Source organism: Staurois parvus, unplaced genomic scaffold, assembly GCF_062004578.1.
Source record: "Staurois parvus isolate SC_StPar_1 unplaced genomic scaffold, SC_StPar_1.0 ptg000182l, whole genome shotgun sequence".
NCBI classification, from domain to species: Eukaryota; Metazoa; Chordata; class Amphibia; order Anura; family Ranidae; genus Staurois; species Staurois parvus.
In genome coordinates, this window is record NW_028317978.1 from 85234 (window position 1) to 107634 (window position 22401).

Genomic DNA, 22401 nt, shown 5'->3' on the forward strand with positions numbered 1-22401 from the left:
AGAAATGTTATTTCCTGCTTGGGTAAAGGACTATGCACAAGTCAGATTCTTGGCATCCCTTGCAATAAAAATGTCATTTTTGGTGAGATACTCCCCCTAAGGGTTAATCCAGTCTATAGGGATGCAGACACTGCAATTTTCAGAACACTGAAAATGCATCAGCTGCTTGGAATGAATTAGTCACTCATTCCAAATCAGTCTTTCGCAAGGCATGATCTAAAAAAAGAACTATTTATTTAGACCCCATTCAAATTATGCTACTATGAAAATGCAGGCAGAATCATGCATTTCTGCCCGCGTTTTCGGAAACATGGCAAGACACGTGGCACACTTGTGATGACATTATTTCTTAATAGCACCTCAGTTTTGGTGTGATTTTGCCATGTTTGTCACGCAATGCTCCACACCTGAAAAAGGTGTAGGAGCTCCTTTGGCACATTTGTCGTGTCGTAGGGCAGCCCATTCACATGAAAAAAACAAAAACATATGCAGCAATGCATGTTCCCAGTAGATGAAGTGAGAATGGAGCCTTAGAATAGATGCAGGTAAGAATCTGCAACAAAGTTTGTTAAAAAACCTTCCAATATACATTAATCATTTAGAGAGATGTTGGTGTTAGACAGTTGACAATAGGAAAGTTAGCCGAGTACCTCTTTAAGCACATGTGCATCCTCCATATGGATCATCAAAGGTTTGCCAAGACAAGAAACTGCAAAGCGCTCTGCAGCTAATACAATGCACTCAAGTCTAAAAAGTGCCACAATGCAAAGCCCAGTGGCCAAAGGTCACATTCCAGGCTAGTCCTGCAATTGTCCGGTCCAATGTGGTCTAGGTGCAATATTTAGATTTAAACGCTGAGGAAACACACATCCAGTTAGAAAACAAAGAAAAAAAGTCAATCTTGACAGAAGAAAAAAAATACCTAGCAAAAAGGTTAGACTGTCCCCAGCATTCCAGAGAAAGGACATCCATCCTCCTTGACACTAGGAAATAGCTTAGTTTTACTAGGAGTAGGATGGGTTATACTGGGCTGGCACGGTTTTTGTTTTCCAGTGTCCAAATCCTCTTGTAGGTGGCAGTATAACCCAACAACCTCTGAATTCCTGTGTCCCTCTATGAATGATAAAGAAACATTTTTTCCTTTTTCTACAATGATTATCTTTTTAACCAGAAATTTGACATTAACTTTCTCAGTTGCAAAGGGAACTATTCACTGTTTAAATTTTGGAGAATTCAATATTCAGAATTTAAAACATGGCCAAAAAAGATACAGACAGTGAGAGCAACTGTGCAGTGGACAGAGAATAGTGTGGGGAAAAGAAGAATTTTATGAAAACATCATTTAGCATGCCTACTCCTGTTCCCAAACTATACATGTAGCCTAAAGACAAAAGTACTTGCAGCCCCAAGGATTTGGAACTGGGGAAAAATTACACACATCCACTGTGCAGTTTTCACAAAATTACTCTTATACTGCACTTAAGACAGCTGAATTACATAAATAAAGAAATGCAGTATAACTACTGATGTCAAAGCAGTATTGGAAAAAACATGGAACACTAAATATGAAAGAAAGTAGACTAAATACAGTGAACTGGAACAGTACTGCCACCCAGAGTTGGAAGCATACTAGCGCAAAAAAGCACTGATCCTCAGTAGTCTACAATTGTGGCATAAAAGGGACAGAAATAGGCACCCACCTGTATACTTCCCTCTTTGTATGCAGGAACTTCTGATACTTTGCTTGGTTTGGCTATAGGTGAAGGATGGTTACTGGATGCCTTAGAGGCATAGGGCTGACCACTCACAATCTGTCCCTGAGCATTCAGCAGACGATTCTGCAGCTCATGTACTGATCTCTTCAATACAGAAAGAGAAATGTTAAACATGGGATGGGAACTATCCTGTTATAGAACAATAAATGATAATATACGTTCAAGGATAAATCACTATCTGTATACCAGATTCACATTAACCCTACCATATATAAACAAACCCTACCATATTTAGAAGTTTAAAAACTTATTCAACAATTGTATTCTTAATCCAATAATTTCTGTTCTATTAATACAAACTGATAATGAAGAAAATAAAATTAACGGTTTAACCAGACAAAAAAATAAATATTTATTCTTATTTAAGTTTTGCGCTCAAAATCTTAAAGTAAATATTATACCTCTTCAGAGTCCTCAGGTAAGTAGTTCATGGCAGCAGTTACATTTCCCTGAGATGCCAGTAAACTGGCATATTGTGCTACCTTCTCTGCAAGCACAGGGCATTGTGGAGGCTGTACTGCCCCTCGAAGTAATTCAATCGACTTTCGTAATACCATAGTTTTCTCCACCAGTTCCTATAAAAGAATGTGGTAATCAGAACACATTAGGTAATAAATAAGATGAAAGCAGGAAAAAAAAACCTGGCTCGCTATATGGAAGCATTAGCTGGTAGCTAAGCCTTTACCACCAACATCTGTTTTCTAGAAATCCATTTTAAAACATTTTAGAACTCTAAGACAAATTCTCAGCAGAATTCTGTGTTACCTGCAGGGCAAGTGGTGTTGAGGTTTCATGAGTTCTGACCCAGCACTCTGCTAACTTGTCCACATTCCCCGAAGATATGTAACACAAGCAGGCTTGGGTAGATAGACTTCTGTCTCCTTCTGATTCTAAACGATTTCCAAGGGCATCTAGATGAAAAAAAACACTTATATTTTTATGATTCAGCACATTGTTTGCGATCTGTTAGCTGTGCTTGGCACACCAACAACTTTAATACGAATGCAATTTACAATGCTCCTATCAAACATTTAAGAACAAGTACCAAGACCTGTCTGAATGCAAGGAAAAAACAGACATTTTTTACCTATAAAATTTGGCAAGAGGGTATGCTGTCTCAGGGATGTCCAATTCATATCGCGCCGGGCAGGTAGGTTTTTTTTGCCTTTAGCACTGCTGTAGGCAAGCAGCGGGCTCGTCTGTCAGGTGGGCGTTGCCGCCTGATTGCTTCCACACAGCCCACAGTGCCATCCGCCGCCCCCCCTGCCCGCTATATGTCCTGGGCTCCGCTTGCCCATCTGAGGGTTTGGGACCAGTCAGTGGGTGCCGGTGGTATGTCAGGATGCGGGTATAGAGGCGGGAGGAGAGCAGACACATCCACTCCCCTCCCCGTCCTGACTCGGAAGTGATGTTACATCACCTCCAGCTCCCCTTCGACAGATTCCCGGCCATCGAGGCCAGGAAATAATGTAATGCAGTGCGATGTGCAGTGCATTACATTCAGAGGAGCACAAGGGGAGACATGCAGGGTCTTTTAGACCCTGGATGTCTCAAAAAAAGAGAACCTGTCAACAAAAAATCATCCCATAGGGGACATTTTGTCCCCTATGTGATAAAGTAAACATAAAAAATAAAATAATGTGGTGGCATAAGTGTGCACACCCGCTTATAACTGGGGATGAAGCGGTGTTCAGAATTAAGCAATCACATTCAAGATCATGTTAAATAGGAATCAGTACACACCTGCCATCATTTATATTTAAATAAAGTTCAGCTGTTTTAGTAGGTCTTTCCTGACGTTTTCTAAATTGCATCCTACAGCAAAAGCCATGGTCCGCAGAGAGCTTCCAAAGCATCAGAGGGATCTCATTGTTAAAAGGTATCAGTCAGGAGGAGGGTACAAAAGAATTTCCAAGGTATTCGATATACCATAGAACACAATGAACACCATCATCATCAAGTGGAGAAAATATAGCGCAACAGTGACATTATCAAGAACTGGACATCCCTCAAAATTTGCTAAAAAGACGGAGGAAAACTGGTCTGGGAGGCTGCCAAGAGGCCTACAGCAACATTAAAAGGAGCTGCAGGAATATCTGGCAAGTACTGGCTGTGTGGTGCATGTGATGATAATCTCCCATATTCTTCATTTGTCTGGGCTATGGGGTAGAGTGGCAAGACGGAAGCCTTTTTTTACGAAGAAAAACATCCAAGGTTGGCTAAATTTTGCACAAACACATCTGAAGTCTCCCAAAAGCATGTGGGGAAAATGTGTTATGGTCTGATGAAACCAAGGTTGAACTTTTGGCCATAATTCCATAAAATATGTTTGGCGCAAAGAAAACACTACACATCTCCAAAAGAACACCATACCCACAGTGAAGCATGGTGGTGGCAGCATCATGATTTGGGGCTGTTTTTCTTCAGCTGGAACTGGGGCCTTAGTCAAGATAAAGGGAATTATAAACAGTTCCAAATACCAGTTAATATTGGCACAAAACTTTCAGGCTTCTGCTAGAAAGCTGAACATGAAGAGAATCTTCATCTTTCAGCATGACAACAACCTAAAGCATACATCCAAATCAACGAAGGACTGGCTTCACCAGAAGAATAAAGTTTTGGAATGGCCCAGCCAGAGCCCAGACCTGAATCCGATCGAAAATCTGTGGGGTGATCTGAAGAGGGCTGTGCACAGGAGATGCCCTCGCAATCTGACAGATTTGAAGTATGTTTGCAAGGAAGAGTGGGCAAATATTGCCAAGTCAAGATGTACCATGCTGATAGACTCATAGCCAAAAAGACTGAGTGCTGCCGAAAAATACACCAAGAATAAAGAATTTGACAAGAGAGAGAGAAAAGTCAAAGTTTTTGAAGAACAGTGAACAAGGCTAAAACCTGTCCTTTCAGAAACCTTAAGGCCAAGTTCTGGTCAAGACCTGACTGTAGGAAGGCCAGAATGCAAGACACAGAGTAATGTCTGGGTTCGGAGTGCCTGTGCTTAGCTCACACGGCCAATAAGGATTTCCAGGTACGATAGTAGATCTTTCTGGAAGTGGCTTTTCTTGCTTTTGTGTACAAATGACAGACTTAGAGACCCTCTGTCTCTTAAGACTGGAGCTTCAACAGCCAGATTGAGAAGCAGGTACTTGTGTACTAGGTTCTTCTCAGCCCGGCCAGTTAAATACAAAGAGAATCACAATCTTCTCTTACTCTACTTTTTGAAGCAGGTGAGGTAGAATTTGCACTGGGTGGGGGAAAAGCATAGACTAGAAGGAGTTGAGACCACAGGATAATCAAGGTATTTAAAGCCAGTACTGGAGGATCCTTGGTCCTGGCCGAAAAACAGAGGTTTGTTGTTGAATATAGAGGCGAGGATATCCATACCTGGGATCCCCCATTTCTGATATATCATGCTGAGAATGTCTGGGTGAAGGGCCCATTCCCCTCGATTCAAGCAGTGGCAGCTGATTTGATCTGCGCTCCAGTTAACCACTCCTGGGATGTGGACTGAAGAGGCTGCTGGACAGTGAGACTCTCTCCATGAGATCATCTGTCTTGCTACGTTCAAGGATGCATGACTCCTGGTGCCCCCTTGTTGGGTGATGTGGGCTACAACCATGAAATTTTCTGTGCCCTAAACTGGTGTCTTTGCACAGGAAGGAACCAGTGCTGTAGAGCCATTCTCATTGCTCTGAGCTACAGGAGATTGATGGGGAGCTTGGCTTCCACAGATGACCATGTTTCCTGGACTGGAACTCTCCTCCCCAGACTTTACTAGCATCTGTTATCACGTTCCAGTGTTCTACTGTTAAGACTGGACTGAACATCCATTAAGTTAGGGAATTCCTATTGCTAGGGTATTGCTCGACTGAACATGGGTATGGGAGTATGGGTAGCTAGAGAGAAGGAGCATGTTTGTTTTAGGTTGACAAGATTTTGTGTTGGACAGATCTTGAATGAAAATGGGCAAAAGGCACAGTCTCAAAGTAGGCTACCATGAGGCCTAGAGCTTTCATGGAGAATCACAATGTGGGATGCCTCTTTGACCTCAGTTCTTGAGTGTGAGCTCTGAGAGAGAGCATTTTCTTCTCTGGAAGGAAAACCTTTGCTTTGGATGTGTCCAGTATTAGACCCAGGTATTCCCAAGTATTGTCCTCCAACTAACAGCCAAGAGCATCTGAATTGTCCTGTGGACCTTTGCAGATAGCTGGAATGGAGATAAGCCTTTAGGAGACTGTCATCTTGATAACCTGTGACCTGGATGCCCTTAGTTCCGAGAAGAGAAAGAAGCAAAGAAGAGGTGCAAGACTGAAGGAAAGGCAGGAGTTCAGCTTTAAAAACAAAGATTTGCAGAGTCCATTAAGGGACACAGGAATATTGATACAGTTGTATATGCTGCCGCCTACAAGATGACTTTGACACTGGCAAACAGAAATATTGTACGCCAGTCCCCATATAATCTTTCCTCTACACAACAACAACCCTTAGTTTCGTGGTAAAGCAGTATCAAGAGCATGAACATAAACATAGAGAGTGGAACAGAGTCCCACAATGGACTGCAGGAAAATTATTTTATGACAAACACAAAAATCCTGTTTTCTGTCTGACCCATTGAGGAAAAGAGGAATTCAGATACAGTCTGGAAGCCGAAAAACAGTCCAGCTGAGGGGTGGTTAACACAGCAACAACAGCTAGCAGGCCCGATGAAGAGAACTAGGGACTACTTCAGGCCAAGAGCTACCTTAAGCAGCAAAGCCTAGAGTGAGAGGAAACGAGAATAAATCTGATGCCTAATATCAGGACACAGGAAGTCACCAACAGACAGGAATGTCTCCACACAGAAGGGAACACGGAACCTGAACCAGCTGAGCAACCAAACAAAACAGGTAGAACAACAACAATTTGCCTGAATAGGATGAACAACATACAATAGAAGTTAGATCCAAGCTCCAAACTAATGAAATAGGAACCACCAGAAGGAAAGAAGGATGAAACTAAAACATGCTCTTCAACACCCAGAAGTGTTTCTAGGGCCTTGTAAAACAATCCTGCATCACCTGCCGAACCCTGACCACAAGCCATGGGTCTAAGAATCTTTTGATGACCCAAGGTCCAGCTAAGCGTCAACAGCCATGGATCGAAGGACAGGCATGCTAGCAGAACTGCTAAGAACTTGCACATGAATAACAGAAGGAGGACCTTCCTATAGAGGCTGGAGACAGTTATGAAAGATGAGCTATACGTGAACCGGTTCCACAAAGACTTGTGGACATACTTTAACCCCAGAAGAAAGTACCTGCAGCAGGAAGCTAGCATGTTCCAGCAGCTGACAATTCAGGGAGGCACAAGGCCCTCCAGAGATTATGTCTGCCCCCCACTTAGAATCTGAGGTGCACTTAGTTGCGCAAACCTCTCATTTAAGTGCAGAGACTACGATTAGAAGATTGCCTGTTTACAAGGTATTGTCCTTAAGGGAGACAGCGCAAGCAAGGCTAATACTCTCTGCATCATCTAGCACAGGGACTAAGCTACTTTACCTGTCGCAGTGAGGACTCCAACTCTTTCCCTGAGGTGAAATCACTGCAAAACTAAGTGATAGCCAATGAAATCCAAACCGAAAAATTTGCTTTAGGAAGAATACCCTGATGTGGAGGGATCTGTCTGTTCTGAGAAACCAGATGGTAGCTCTGGAAATGAAAGTACTCCAGTGTGTGAAATCCCCCAGCTATGGGGAGAACAATGCAACTGGTCCATAGAGACAGGGCCATTAGCCTTTTCAGAACCCAAGCCCAAAACAACAGAGAGTAGAGCTAAGAAGGTTAAGGAAAAAAAAGAGAGTGGAAGGTCACCTTAAGGAACGGATCCCCTAACGGTCCACACTTCTACGACGGAGGAAAACCAGTGGGAGTAAAAAATTTGACAGGCTCCCAATGGTTACAGTGAGGGTTTCAGCCTGAATGACTTTACATTCAAAGCAAGTCTTCTGATACAGGCTCAATGCTGAGGTAATGCCACAATTCCAGGCCTGGAAAACACCTTGATTGCCAATCTTTACCAGCACACAAAGGTCTGGAAAGTGCCACACTGTGCAGCCCAGTTCCCAAAGGTTCCATTCAAGGCTAACCCTGCATGTTTAGTGCAGTGGGGCACGGGTATGGCATTCAAAGTCAGGCTTAGAAAAGACCAAACTAAATAGCTGCTATATATATATATATATATATATATATATATACACACACATACACACACACACACACACACACACACACAAGGACCAGCTCAAACAGCAGTGTAGCAAAGAATCTTGATTGATGTGGATTGAAGATGAATCCAGGGAAAGAATACTAGCAAAAATATCTTTAAATCTTGAAAAGAAGATGTCCTAGGACACTAGGAAGTAAAAACCCTGAGGCATGATGGGAGGGATGGCTTTCTATTTTTCTGTCTGCCAGTGTCAAAGCCTGTAGGCATCAGTTTAACCCTGCTGTATCTCAATTTCTGTGTCCCTCAACAGATGAGAAAAACTGAAATATCTTTCTTTCCTCTTGCAGGCTCCCACCCTAGTTTTGGTTCCCCAAAAATGCTTACCACATAGGTCTGCATATTCCTCAGGTTTGGAATAAGTCAGCAGCAGAGCTAGAGCTTCTTTCCAATTCTGCAGGCTACAGCCCAGGACCACATCTTTCCACTTCTGCTGGACTACAGAAGACAGAAGCTGGATGAAGAAAACATGAGCATCGGATGACATTGGCAGAAGAAATAGATTTTCTTGAAAAAACAATTACAGAATTTTTTTTGACAGCCAGTAACATTTTGCTGACTGGGACGTATGTGAACAGCATAAACAAACAGAATAACTGAATATAAAAATCTGGTAAAACTAAAAAGTGTCATGAAATTCTTCCTCTTAGATGATCCTTGCACGGTTTACCCAGCAAATCATATAAATTCAGGCTGTCTGTAAGGCTAGGTTCCTACCTAGGTGTTTTGTAGAAATGCACTACAGTCCATTTAGCACGATTTCCTATGAGTGAAGTTCACATGTCCACGTTTTTAACCGGTGCGGTTTTTTAAAAGGGTCATGGACTAGTTTTAAACGCAAAACGGTGTGTTTTGGTTCAACAGACTTCAATGGAGACACTGCAGAAACAAATGTAGTGCATTTTTTATGCATTTTGAATCTGCCCAGCAATAAGTAGGCCAAAAAAAAAAATGCATCAAAAAATCACCACAAAAAGCACTGCAGAAATGGATCAAACGCAAACTGCACAGGTGTGAACCTAGCCTTAGTGATTCCTTCACCTTGCTAACACAAGCTAAGCTTGCCTACCTTGAGTAAAGACAGGCATGTTCTTTTGGAGAGTGCAATCTTAATTATAAGGTGAAGGAATCACTAAGGAACAGTGTCCATTTGTATGAAGATTCACTGGGTGAGCAGTTTTTTTTTTTTTTTAAGAATCATCGAAGAATTTTATTATGTATTATGCTGGGACGCTTTTCTTATCTTTTGATTTTTACCTGGACTTTTTTTTTTCTATTATTCCTGGGTGAGTTACCTAGACAAAAAAGTATTTGTACGCCCCTTGAGGGTTAGGGACTGATGTGAATGTACAATATATGTATGTAAAGCGCTGCGTAAATTAATGGCGCTATATAAGTACCTGAAATAAATAATTTGTAAAATTTGATGTCAGTCCTGGCTGTCTCCTACGCATTATGGTGTTCCTCTCACTTCCTGGTTATCACACAACTGTTTGCACTACCAATAGAAATCGTGCAGGTATGAGACAACAAAAGCAGCTGGCAGAACAATTAGAAGAATTGTGTATAAATTATTATAAACATAATGCCGCGCTAAACAGAACTAAAAAACAATACACATCAAAATGGAATCATATGCAGATAAAAAATATGTATAGGAGTCAAAGTGACAATGCGAGGAAATAAGAGTTCCAATATATGTGGTAAAATGTAGAGATGAATGTGTGCCCCCACATCCTCGAGATTAAAGAGCACCACCACCAAAGAAACAACGGATGCTTACCAGATCGAGTGGACTCTTATAATGTTAAGAGTCTGAAAAGCATGGATTCAAAGCAGATCTGAATGCTGCTCAATTGTTTCTCTCTATCCTAATTTGGGATCTCCTCCGTTCGCCTCCAATTTATCTCACATTTTTCCAATGGTGGCATTCACATATATTATAAAAAAAATGTAGGAAGATGTACATAGCGTAAAACCGTATGGCTAGTTTTATTAAAATCCAGTAATACACTCACATATCCAAAAGTAAAAAAGCGCTTTGTATACATCCAAAGTTGTCCTGGGAACCGGACAAAACTCATGCAGCATTTCACACAGCGTGATGACGTAACAAGCGCAAGCTCCACCCAATGAGTTTCATTAGAAGTGATGTCTTTGGGGGCACGAACGATGTCACTTCAGACGAAATGCGTTGGGAGGCGCTTGCGCGTTTGGATATGCTGCATGAGTTTGGACCGGTTCCCTGGACTGCTGTGGATGTATACAAAACGCTTTTCAGTTTTGGATATGTAAGTATATTAACTGGATTTTAATAAAACTAGCCATACGGTTTTATGCTATGTACATCTTCCTACATTTCTTTTATAATATATGTGAATGCCACCACTGGAAAAATCTGAGACAAGTCGGAGGTGAACGGAAATGATCCCAAATTAGGATATGGAGAAACGATTGAGTGGCATCCAGATCTGCTTTGAATCCATACCTTTTCTGACTCTTAACATTATAAAAAGAGTCCATTCGTTCTGGTAAGCGGCCATTGTTTCTTTGGTGGTGGTGCTCTTTAATCTCAAGAGGACGTGGTGACACGCATTCATCTCTACATTTTACCACATATATTGGAACTCCTATTTCCTCTCATTATCACTTGGATTCTTTTACATATTTTTTTTTATCTGCTATGATTCCATTTTGAGGTGTAAAGTTGTTTTTTTAGTTATGTTTAGCACGGCAATATGTTTATAATAATTCATCACACAGAACTGGTCTGTGGCAGTGTTTCTGTCCCTTGGTCTGGATTACCAGAAAATACTTTGGCAATGACAGCAGCCTGGATGTTTGAGGATATGCACTTTTCACTATTCAGTTTCTAAGTTGCCATTTGTCTTTTTTTCTTTTATAATAAATGTATTTTAAAGCTACATTTAAGTCTGCACCCCCCGGTGTTTCTTTTTTATAGTGACAAATGGCTTTTTGTGTGTGGATTTTTCTCTATTGTTATGTGTATTATGCATGTTTTTTTTTTTTGCACATAAACACAAGCAATTATTTTGGATTTTTTTTATATGGTTTAAGAAGAATGATATCGCTGTACTATATTTGGGAAGCTTTTAATTCATATTTTGTTTTATGGTGGGCAAGTATGGAATCATAATATATATTTAATTGGTTTCTGTGTACTGGAGTGTGTTTTCACAATTTTATTTGTGGAGGAGTTTAATATTTTAATCTTTATCTTATATATTTTTTGGTTCACAAACATATTCGCCTTTTTCCAGATATCGTGGAGGGGGTTGCATGGTTAGTATAATTCCATGGTTAAAAGACTTGTGTCCCTCAATGAATGAGAAAGTTTATAACAATGCTTTTTCTATATACTGTATAACTATTTCAGGGAGCCTAGGACAAGCTGGGGGAGGAGGGTTTGGGAAATGTATATTTTAATTTAGTAAGTTTGCTTTAAAAATGCAAAACTCATCTTCACACAACAGTAATAAGGGGATATAAGGTTAAAGCAAGGCAGGCAACATCAAAGGTGACTGCGATCAAAAGGTGCATAATCTCTGAACATCTCTGTCAAGATAGTCATATGTCGTATGTATGTCCACATTCTGCTGATTTTTGTAAAAAAAAAAAATTAAAAAAATTTCCAAGCTTCACTTATTCTTGTGGTGTTCACCAATAATACAGCTGGTAAAGTCAAAAGAGGTCAAGGTCAGGTTTTCCAGTTGTAGACAAGCTACTTAATCAGTTTTAGAACTAAGATTCCCACGTTTTTGTAATTAAATCTTGTGTAAAAGTTGCATGAATCTTGAGTGAAAAAAAAATTCATAAATCCTTAAGGCCATTAGAAAACAATTATCAAATTCTGAGTTACTTACTGAAGTGATCTTATTTTTCTGGCGGGTGAAATACCATTGCTGTGTCTCTCTCAGAAGGTCTTCCCCTCCGGCATTGGCCAATATGATAGCATCAGCATAACGACCATCCTTTAAGCACAGGTCCACAGCTGCCTCAAAGTTTCCCATCAATAGAGCCTGACTTATCAGTCCATCTGTGTCTAAGAAACAAAATAAGTAGCTAGTAGCATCTAATACCTCTCTTTTAAAGTGTAACAAGTGAAAAAAATAGGAGTACTAGGAGTTCCATACCAGATGATACTGGGATCTCAAACTTGGCTGAATCATGTGGAGGTAGATTAAAAAACTCCATAGATGAGGAGGATGAAGCAGTTTGTCCAGTGAAGCTGCTGGAAGCCTACACAAATACCCAAATAAAATATCACATGCAGAATACCAGACCATTTTAAGCACATTTATAATTTTACTGACATATAATTAAAACAGTCAAAAAAATGCAAACCGATACAAATGGCACACTGAAATTATAACACGCAAATTTAAAATTCCAACAAAAAAATATTTGGCCTCCATCTCAATTGTCCAAACGGATCATCTACTCAAAGGTCAGCAATTTTTCAGCATGCAACAGATAATAGACAAACTGATAAATCTAGTTACAGCAAAGTGTTTATAAGCTCCTTGAAGGCAGGGACTGATGTGAATGTACAATATATGTGTGTAAAGCGCTGCATAAACTGGGCGGCAGTATATAAGTAGCAGAAATAAATCAAATAAATGTTTGGAAGATTCTATAGAAGATGGATCAGAAAGAAAAATATTGCAAAGAGAGCTCAGTGAAAAACCATGATTGAAGTATTATTCTTGGCAATGAAATTAAACATTTGTTAAGTGATTAAAGTATATCTAAAGCCATATTTGTTGTTTTCTATAGCCCGCTGCCAGCTACAATTCACAAATTAAAATTGGGCATTCAACCTGCTGCAATCCAAAGGACTATTCCACAGGTAATATACAGTAAAGAACACGTGTCTTACCTGACTGGATACAGACTGGATGCTCTGAACCAGATCTTCACCATCTGAAGGGCTGTTTTTGTTTTGCCAACTGTCACCCAAAGCAGAAGAGATCTGTAATACAGAGACAGCACATTTTAATACATTTTTGTGACACCTGGTACACAAGCAACACAGTACAGTGTAAAAGCTAGCACACCTAACAGTGGCATCACCATGCACGCTGTATTTTGGCTATTATGGACTGCAAATAATATTTATTATTTTCTGAGTCAAATTCACAGACTTGTATAGAGCGTTGTTAATTACAACCCACTGGGGTGACAGATATAAGCCCATCTATATTGGTTTTGGATTCAATATATTGACTGGAAATGTGAGAAGTTAACCAGTAAATTCAGAGATATAGTTGAGTAATATAGCGGCGGCAGCCCGCTCCTTAACAGCCAGCTTAATGTCACATAAAGCACAACATGCAAAATGCATAAAAAATGCATAAAAAATGCAATACTATTACACACAAAATGCAATCTGCGGAGGGAAAAGAAGCCCATGACCTTTTTAAAAATCTGTACTCAAAATGCACAGATGTGATCTAGATCCATAGGAAATCATGTTAAATTTACTGTAGTGCATTTCTGCAAACTGGAAAATGCACTGAAATCCACATAAGCGTGAACCAAGGGGAATGGACTGTGCCATCCATTCAGAACTATGTGCCATGGCCATGACTGCTGTGCACATGTGCGGGAGTGACGTCATCGTGGTTCGCCATTCATGCAGCTGAAGCCGGAAGGAAGACTGGGTGAAGGTGGGAGCGCCTACAGTGGTGACAGCTCTCCACAGGAGGACTTCATTTTCTATCAACTCTGTCTTGGCTTCATGCCCGTTCACATATCTGAAGACTGAACAGAACCCAATCTGCATGACATGTGAAAAACCATTGATTCTATGGTGCCTGTTCACATATGTCCAGTGCATGGCTGGTGCAGATTCAGTGCGGTTTTAAAAGAGCCATGTTCGATTTCTGAGCAGTGGCTTAAGGTTCAGGTGCGGACTACAGGCTAATGATGTCAATGGGAACCATTTCTAAACCGCTTATGTGTGAACATAAGATCCTGAGCTAACCCTGTCCTGAACCTGATGTAAACCTGACGTGAACCTGTGAACAGCAACTGTATCAATTAGCTGTGAAAGCTGCGCTTCAATCCACACCGCACATGTGTGAATCAGCTCTTAAACTGCTCAGGGGCCCAGTTTTATTTTTGGTGCGGTTTACTACCGCAGGAGCCAACATCAATCAAAGTTGTAAACAGTATGTGCTGGAGTATGAATTTTATCCAGTAGTTTACAAGGGAATGTTTACTTTATTTAGCTTAATTTGTTAAGCTATAAAACAATGCTTATATCAAATAAAACTCACCCAGAGCCAATAGATGTCGATAATAGTGTAGTATTTATTAAAATATTTGGCATTAACACAGCACAACTGTAAGGCAGTTAAAAAAAAAAAAAAAAAAAAACAGTATTCAAAAACAGATAAAACTCACACATTCCAACTTAACGCGTTAAGGCAAAAACTCTGTGTGAGTTTCATCTGGGCGAGCTTTTATTAGCCATAGTTGTGATTAGACCTGGGTGCTGCGGAGAGGAGACAGCTTGAGGCTGGTGTATATATATCCAGGAGGGATCCTTATTTGAATCACATGCTTTTAATACTGTATTCACTGCAGCATAGACAGTGGGTAAATAAATATTGAACACATTACCATTCTTCTCAGTAAATCTATTTCTAAAGGTGCTATTGACATGACATGTTCACCACATGTTGGTAACAACCCATGCAATCTATACGTACAAAGAAACCAAAACAAATAAGCTCAAAAGTTAAGTTATGTGTAATAAAATTAATTACACAAGGTAAAAGTATTAAACACCTGAAGAAAGGGAGGTGCAAAAAGGCATGGAAAGCAAGGACACCAGCTGAAATCTATCAGTACTTAGAAAGCAATCCTGTTAGTGCAAATGAATATCAGCCGATTCAGTCTCAACTGATGACCTATAAAAAAAAAGGTGTCTTAATACCAAGGTATCACACAAGAAACATCTCACGATGGGTAAAAGCAAATAGCCCTCTCAAGACCTTCGCAACCTGAGTGTTGCAAAACATACTGATGGCATTGGTTACAGAAGGATTTCTAAACTTCTAAATGTTCCAGTAAGCACTGTTGGGGCCATAAACCGGAAGTGGAAAGAACATTTCACCATAAACCGGCCACAACCAAGTGCTCCTCGCACGATTTTTGACAGAGGAGTGAAAAGAATCATCAGAAGAGTTGTTCAGGAGCCAAGGACCACTTGTGGAGAGCTTCAGAAAGACCTGGAATTAGCAGGTACAACTGTGTCAAAGAAAACAATAAGTAATGCATTCACCCCCCATGGCCTGTATGCACGCTCACCACGTAAGATTCCATTGATGAAGAAAAAGCATGTTGAAGCTTGTTTAAAGTTTGCTGCACAACATTTAGACAAGCCTCTGAAATTCTGGGAGAATACAGTATGGTCATATGAGACCAAAATTGAACTCTTTGGATGCTAGCATGTTTGAAGGTCAATGGCACTGCACATCACCCCAAAAACACCATACCAACAGTGAAGTCTGGAGGTGGGAACATCACAGTGTGGGGTTGTTTTCCAGCACACGGTACTGGCAAACTTCATGTGATTGAAGGAATGATGAATGGAAAAATTTACCAAGACATTCTTGATAAAAATCTGCTGCCATCTACCAGGATGATGAATATGAAACAAGGGTGGACATTTCAGCAAGACAATGATTCCAACCACAAAGCCAAAGAAACTTTTGTATGAGGTATTAAATACATTTCAGTTATTGTGTTCAATACTTTTTCCCTGTGTCATTTTATTACACAATGTCATTTCTAAACTTTTTTTTTTGTTGCTTTGTATGTATGGATTGCATGGGTTGTTACCGACATGTGGTGAAAATGTCATGTCAATAGCACTTTTAGAAATAAATTTACTGAGAAAAATGGCAACTTGTTCAATACTTATTTTACCTGCTGTATATTTGGTGAGTCCCTCTATAAAAGCAATGGTGCTTGGTGATTTTTGCACACAGAAGGCTGGAACAATCCAATTGGTTGGTGGAATATTTAGCTTTTTACTGGAAATTTTTTTTTGGGACTTTAACACACTTCTGATTGTCCATTTAATATTAGGTCTTTCTGGATACTGAATACGTTTCTTTATATGTTTTTCATAATGCACTCTGATATATTGTTGTGGATGTGATTTTAATTATATGTTTGGCACTGCATAGATTCTTTACTTTAACGGGTTACCAATTGTTTATCCATGGGGCCCTCAGGAAATCCTCAACAGCAATGGTAAGGATCTTGTTTCTGGGTTCACTAAAGGGAGAGTCCACTTTTTTAGGAAACTCTCTTCAATTGGATATTGCTGAGCACCATACAAGACAGGCTGTAAAGCAACTGTACAGGGAAGGTTTAGTAGGTCAAGGCATTTTTTTTTTTTTCGAGAGATGGTGACCTTTGGCAAGATTTATGCAGGCTGCTCTAAGTCAAGGCACCTGCTCACCATGCCAATAAGAACCAAATTGGTGTCTTTAAAAAGGAATTAAACAAAACCTCATTTTTATGACAGTAGTGATCCTTTTTGATCGCCTTTTTCAAACATAAGAATTTGTCAGAAAAATTCAAGACACTAGATATTAAACTTTACATTACTACAGTTATGTTTAAACAAGAAATATCAATTTTGAAGACTATTGGTTTTCTGGGTGCCACTGAATATAGCTTTGCATGCCAACCATAGCAAACGTGCTTAGCCAGTTCAGCTCTTTCAACATGTGTAGTATGTCCAAAGAGTGAAGGGTTAAGCGCAAGCTGACGGCTGCAGTAGCCATCAACTTATGCTCATTTACCTTGGACAGTTTCCAGCTATAAAGTGCAAGTGATCCTGTAGCTGTATAGCTGCCTTATCACTTTTACTGTGCACGCAGCACGGTTCCCACCCCCATGCGGTTCCCGGGCTCTCCCGCTCTTACCAGAAGAGCACAGGATCACATCCACTGGCTTCAGGATGGTGAGTGGAATCAGACCAAGGAACATTTGTTCCTTGATCTACTCCACAGTGACATCACAGAGTTGTAATTTCTTGGCTAATACAGCTAAGGAAGCATCTATTTGCTTTGGAGGGAAGGGGAGACATTGGGATCTAATAGAAAAACAAAAGGAAAAAAAATCCACAAAATTACAATAAAGTGTATTAAAAAAACAAACAAACAAAATATAACCCCCATTTCCCTACACCCACAAATGCAAATGAACGCACAGGGTGCACATGTGTAGGTAACCCCCAACTGCACTACACGTTAGGTATTGCTGCGAACATTCGGACTTGGAGCTGACATGGGACTGGTGCTGCAGCATAGAGGTGAGTATGGATGTTTGTTGTTTGTATACCCCAAACTCCATTAATCCTGCCTCTCTGCAGAACATATACATCTTTCCTTACCTCCCTGTCATACCACTTAGCTATCTGGAGAAGGAACGCCTCCCTGTACCTAAGCTGCAGCTTATACTGGGCTACATTTTCTCACCATGCAACAATGCTGGTGTTTGAGGACTGGTTCAGCACTGTCCTATGCAGAGAGTATTGTGTTTTCTAATACCCAGAAGTGCTGAGTGTTACCCTCATTTTAGGGAGCTGAAGAGAATAACAGAGGGAAGGAAAAAGTACATGCTTTAATTTCTCTCCCCACCTCCTGGTCAGTTACTATTCTATCTAAAAAGCCTATTAAACACACCTTTTTATCCAGCTCTTCCTTGCTGTATCCAAGCAGCTTGAGGAATTTTTCTCTTGCATCTTGTTCAAAGTTAACCTGAAAAGAGAAAAAAAAAAAAAGCCTGAACATGTCAAAATAAGAGGTCATCAAGGCAGAACCCCAAGACTAGCAAGGAAAATAAATTAAATACTAGCCACCATGTTTTCAAGAACATGACATCTGCAAAAAGGTATAATCCTAAATTACTAATAGCCATGTTCTGCTGACATCTGGTCATTTAAAATCAAATACAGCAAAATGCCATGCAGCACAGTGGTTGAAATGGGTTAGGGATGTTGAATTCATATCGCCCGATGCCCAGGACATGTATTTCCGGGCAGGTAGTTTCCCCCCCACCCCCACTACGTCTCCCGATTGGCCATTTGCAGGCCTGGGACCAGTTCAGTCTGCGCCATTGGCTAAAGGGAAGGGAGGAGAGCGGATATGTCTGCTCCCATCCCCTTCTTGTCCGTTGACAGATTTTCCAGCCATCGAGGCCAGGAAAGAATGTAATGCAGTGTGATAAACACTTTATTACATTCAGTGGTGCACATGGGAGACATAAAAAAAAAAATGTTTTTTTAAATTGTAAAACAATTAAACTTACAGCCAAGCACCAAACATACCCTCAGAAAAAGAAATTTGAGAGGACCCCCCCCACATCCCCACATATACGTGCCTACGCATGAAAACGGCAATTGCTGTACACATGTTAAATGTCACTGCGCACACTAGAATGAGCAATAATTCTAGCACGAGACATCCTCCGTAACACTATACAGCTGACCTATAAGGGGTTTTAAAAGCGTCGCCTATAGAAAATATAGGGTACTGAAGTTTGTCGCCATTTCACAAGCGCATGGAAATGAAAGGTTTGACATGTTGGATATCTATTTACTCGGTGCAACCTCATCTTCTATATTTTACAAGAAAAATAGGGTAATTTATTGCTTTTTTTTTGCCCTAAAATCAACTTAAGTGTATTTTTAACTGAAATTTTGTGGTAATAAATCAGTAATATCGTGCGACACAAAATATTTAAACTACTACTATTTTATTCTCTAGGGCAGGGGTGTCAAACTGTCAGCCCCCCAGCTGTTGCGAAACTACAAGTCCCTTCATGCCTCTGCCTTTGGGAGTTATGCTTGTAACTGTCAATCTTGCAATGCCTCATGGGACTTGTAGTTTGGCAACAGCTGAAGGGCTGCCAGTTTGACACCTGTGCTCTAGGGTCTCTGCTTTCAGAAAATATATGTTTGGGGGTTTTGTGTAATCTTCAGGCCTAAAATTATTTTTTTAAACTTTTCCTGACGAGCACTCAATCACTGCTCATTGCACTGCAAGGTCTCTCTCCTCCCTGCTAGTCCCCGGGTGCAGTGCTGGAGAGAGACAGGAGGGTGAGGAGGAGATAAACAAAGCAATGTTAAAAATCTTAAACATTTAAGTCGTAACTAAGCCCCTTTTAATTTTAAAAGCCAGACATTCCTAAAAGCATCTCAGATTTAAAAACGGTTTTGGTTAAAATGTATTTTTTTTTATCTAGACAAGTAGACTGGAACCCCAATTTAGTCCCTGGACAAGTAGTTTTTTCAAAAGTTTTCCAAACAATAAATTTTCTTATGTACTTACATTATTCCTGCTTAAGAGATGCAGAAAATTAAAAGGCCACATGCCTGAGGTGAAGAACAGGATTATTTACTAACCTGTAAAAGTCTTTTCTTGCAGTACAGGAAATGGGTATAGTCTTGGAGGACTGGGTTATAGCCAGCAATCTTCAGGTAAATGGCAATGGAAATCCCCACACAAAGTCATAAATAAATTCTCATACACCTCCCACTCCCAGCAATCCTTCATATTGTAGCAGCAATAAAAGGATTCACAGAGAGGTGTCATGTACTGCACTCAAAAGAAAAAAAAACAAAAAACTACAAGCCAAAAATCCTGTTTTCTTAATTGCATAGTACAGGACACAGGTATAGTCTTAAGCGACTGGAATGTCCAAAAGCAATATAAAACCAGGAATGGGCAACACAGCAAGCAAACACCAACAGGACCACATAACAGAGGGTCAAAGACCCCAACTCAGACAGCAGCCTGGAGCACTTTGTAGGTGAAGCTGGCATCAGCAAAGGCCTGAATATTTGGTCAGGTGGCAGCCTCGCAAATCTGTTAAACAGAGACTATCCTTGCTTAAAACCAAGACTGGTTCCATATATGACAAGGCTCCTAGCTCTGACAACCGCCTAGTGGAGACGATTGTGACAAGAAAAAAAAAAACTTGTGTGCAAGGTCAGTCAAGAGAATGTCCCCCATAGGCTCCAAGGGAGGCCCCTGGAGGATCAAAAGAATAGGGTTGAGATCCTATGATGTCACTGCAGAATCTTTTTGGGGGGAGCTATATGAGGGACCCCCTGTTTTACCAGAGGATTGACCCCCCTTCCGGACTAGGCCATTATTTTGCTATTCGATGCTGCACTATGTCAACTGGTAATTAAGCAGTCATGCAATAACATACCCAAATTAAATTTATGTCCTTTTTTTCACACAAATAGAGCTTTCTTTTGGTGGTATTTGATCACTTCTGGATTTTCTATTTTTGTGCTCTAAACAAAAAAAGGCAGAACATTTTGAAAAAAAATATTTTCTTATTTGGTTATATAAAAATATCCTATAAACTAAAATTTTGTCATAAATTTAGGCCAAAATGTATTTTTCTATATGTCGTTGGTAAAAAAAAAATTCCAGTAAGTGTATATTAATTGATTTGTGTGAAAGTTATAGCATCTACAAACGGCGCTAGTTTAACTGACACTTTTTTACATAAATGAAATTTATGTAATTGTTTGTCACACAAACAGAGCTTTCTTTTGGTGGTATTTGATCAGCCCTGGGTTTTTTATTTTTTTGCGCTATAAACAAAAATTGTTGAGTCAGTGGAATACTTTACTATTTACCACAAGTTTTTGGAAAAAGCCAAAAAAATTTTTAATTAAATATCAATCAAATGATATATTGCTTACACATGCCATGGGTATGTGGAATTACACCCAAAAGTACATTCTGCTACTTCTACCGAGTATGGAGATATCATGTGTGAGACTTTTTGGGAGCCTAACCAACCACATACAGGAGCCTGAAATCCAATGACCACTTTGAAAGTCTGCATAATTTCCTCACTACCTATCACAGTTTCGGAGGACCTGAAATGCCAAGATAGCACCAAACCCTCCAAAATGACCCTTTTTTGGAAAGTAGACACCCCAAGGAATGTACCGTATTTTTCGCTCAATAAGACGCACTTTTTTCCCCCAAAAAAAGGGGGGAAAATGTCAGTGCGTCTTATGGAGCGAATATAAAGCAGCCGGTCCGGTATTTCTGCCCCACCATGTCAGAATACCGGGCCGGCCGCTCAGCTGTTGTCTCCTGCTGGGCCTTACCTGTTCCTCGCTCCAGTGCTGCACAGTCTTCCCGCGCTGGCTTCTGTGACAGCCGGGTGCCCACTGCGCATGTGCTGCGCTTTGTGAATGATCCGGTGTTTTCTGGGACACAACAGGTACCAGAAGGCACCGGGCCATTCACAAAGTGCAGCGCTTCTCGCGCATGCACAGTGGGCACCCGGCTGTCACAGAAGCCGGCCCGGGAAGAAGAGGGAAGGACAACTCCGCAGAAGTGGGAGCGGGTACCTGTCAAATTCAGGTACCCGCTCCCCCTCCCTCCCCAAAGGTCAGCAGTCTCTGGTCATCCCCTGCACTGTCTGCAGTCTCTGGTCATCCCCTGCACTGTCTGCAGTCTCTGGTCATCCCCTGCACTGTCTGCAGTCTCTGGTCATCCCCTGCACTGTCTGCAGTCCCTGGTCATCCCCTGCACTGTCTGCAGTCTCTGGTCATCCCCTGCACTGTCTACAGTCTCTGGTCATCCCCTGCACTGTCTACAGTCTCTGGTCATCCCCTGCACTGTCTGCAGTCTCTGGTCATCCCCTGCACTGTCTGCAGTCTCTGGTCATCCCCTGCACTGTCTGCAGTCTCTGGTCATCCCCTGTACTGTGTCCGCAGTCTCTGGTCATCCCCTGCACTGTCTACAGTCTCTGGTCATCCCCTGCACTGTCTACAGTCTCTGGTCATCCCCTGCACTGTCTACAGTCTCTGGTCATCCCCTGCACTGTCTACAGTCTCTGGTCATCCCCTGCACTGTCTACAGTCTCTGGTCATCCCCTGCACTGTCTACAGTCTCTGGTCATCCCCTGCACTGTCTACAGTCTCTGGTCATCCCCTGCACTGTCTACAGTCTCTGGTCATCCCCTGCACTGTCTACAGTCTCTGGTCATCCCCTGCACTGTCTACAGTCTCTGGTCACCCCCTGCACTGTCTACAGTCTCTGGTCATCCCCTGCACTGTCTACAGTCTCTGGTCACCCCCTGCACTGTCTACAGTCTCTGGTCACCCCCTGCACTGTCTACAGTCTCTGGTCACCCCCTGCACTGTCTACAGTCTCTGGTCATCCCCTGCACTGTCTACAGTCTCTGGTCATCCCCTGCACTGTCTACAGTCTCTGGTCATCCCCTGCACTGTCTACAGTCTCTGGTCATCCCCTGCACTGTCTACAGTCTCTGGTCATCC

At 41.1% G+C, this 22401-nt stretch overlaps 1 protein-coding gene across 2 annotated transcripts in view; it reads right to left on the reverse strand.

Annotated features, from left to right (window-relative positions):
* Window positions 1-22401, reverse strand: part of SEC31B (SEC31 homolog B, COPII component) — a 186995-nt gene that overhangs the window by 74552 nt on the left and 90042 nt on the right. For both annotated transcript variants that reach the window (XM_089677220.1, XM_089677218.1), the window contains exons 12-19: window positions 17768-17842; window positions 12937-13029; window positions 12191-12296; window positions 11921-12099; window positions 8364-8490; window positions 2541-2686; window positions 2177-2350; window positions 1701-1859 (exon numbers count right to left, since the gene is read on the reverse strand). In XM_089677220.1, the coding sequence (XP_089533346.1) occupies window positions 1701-1859; window positions 2177-2350; window positions 2541-2686; window positions 8364-8490; window positions 11921-12099; window positions 12191-12296; window positions 12937-13029; window positions 17768-17842 (1059 nt within the window). The remainder of the gene's footprint in view (window positions 1-1700; window positions 1860-2176; window positions 2351-2540; window positions 2687-8363; window positions 8491-11920; window positions 12100-12190; window positions 12297-12936; window positions 13030-17767; window positions 17843-22401) is intronic.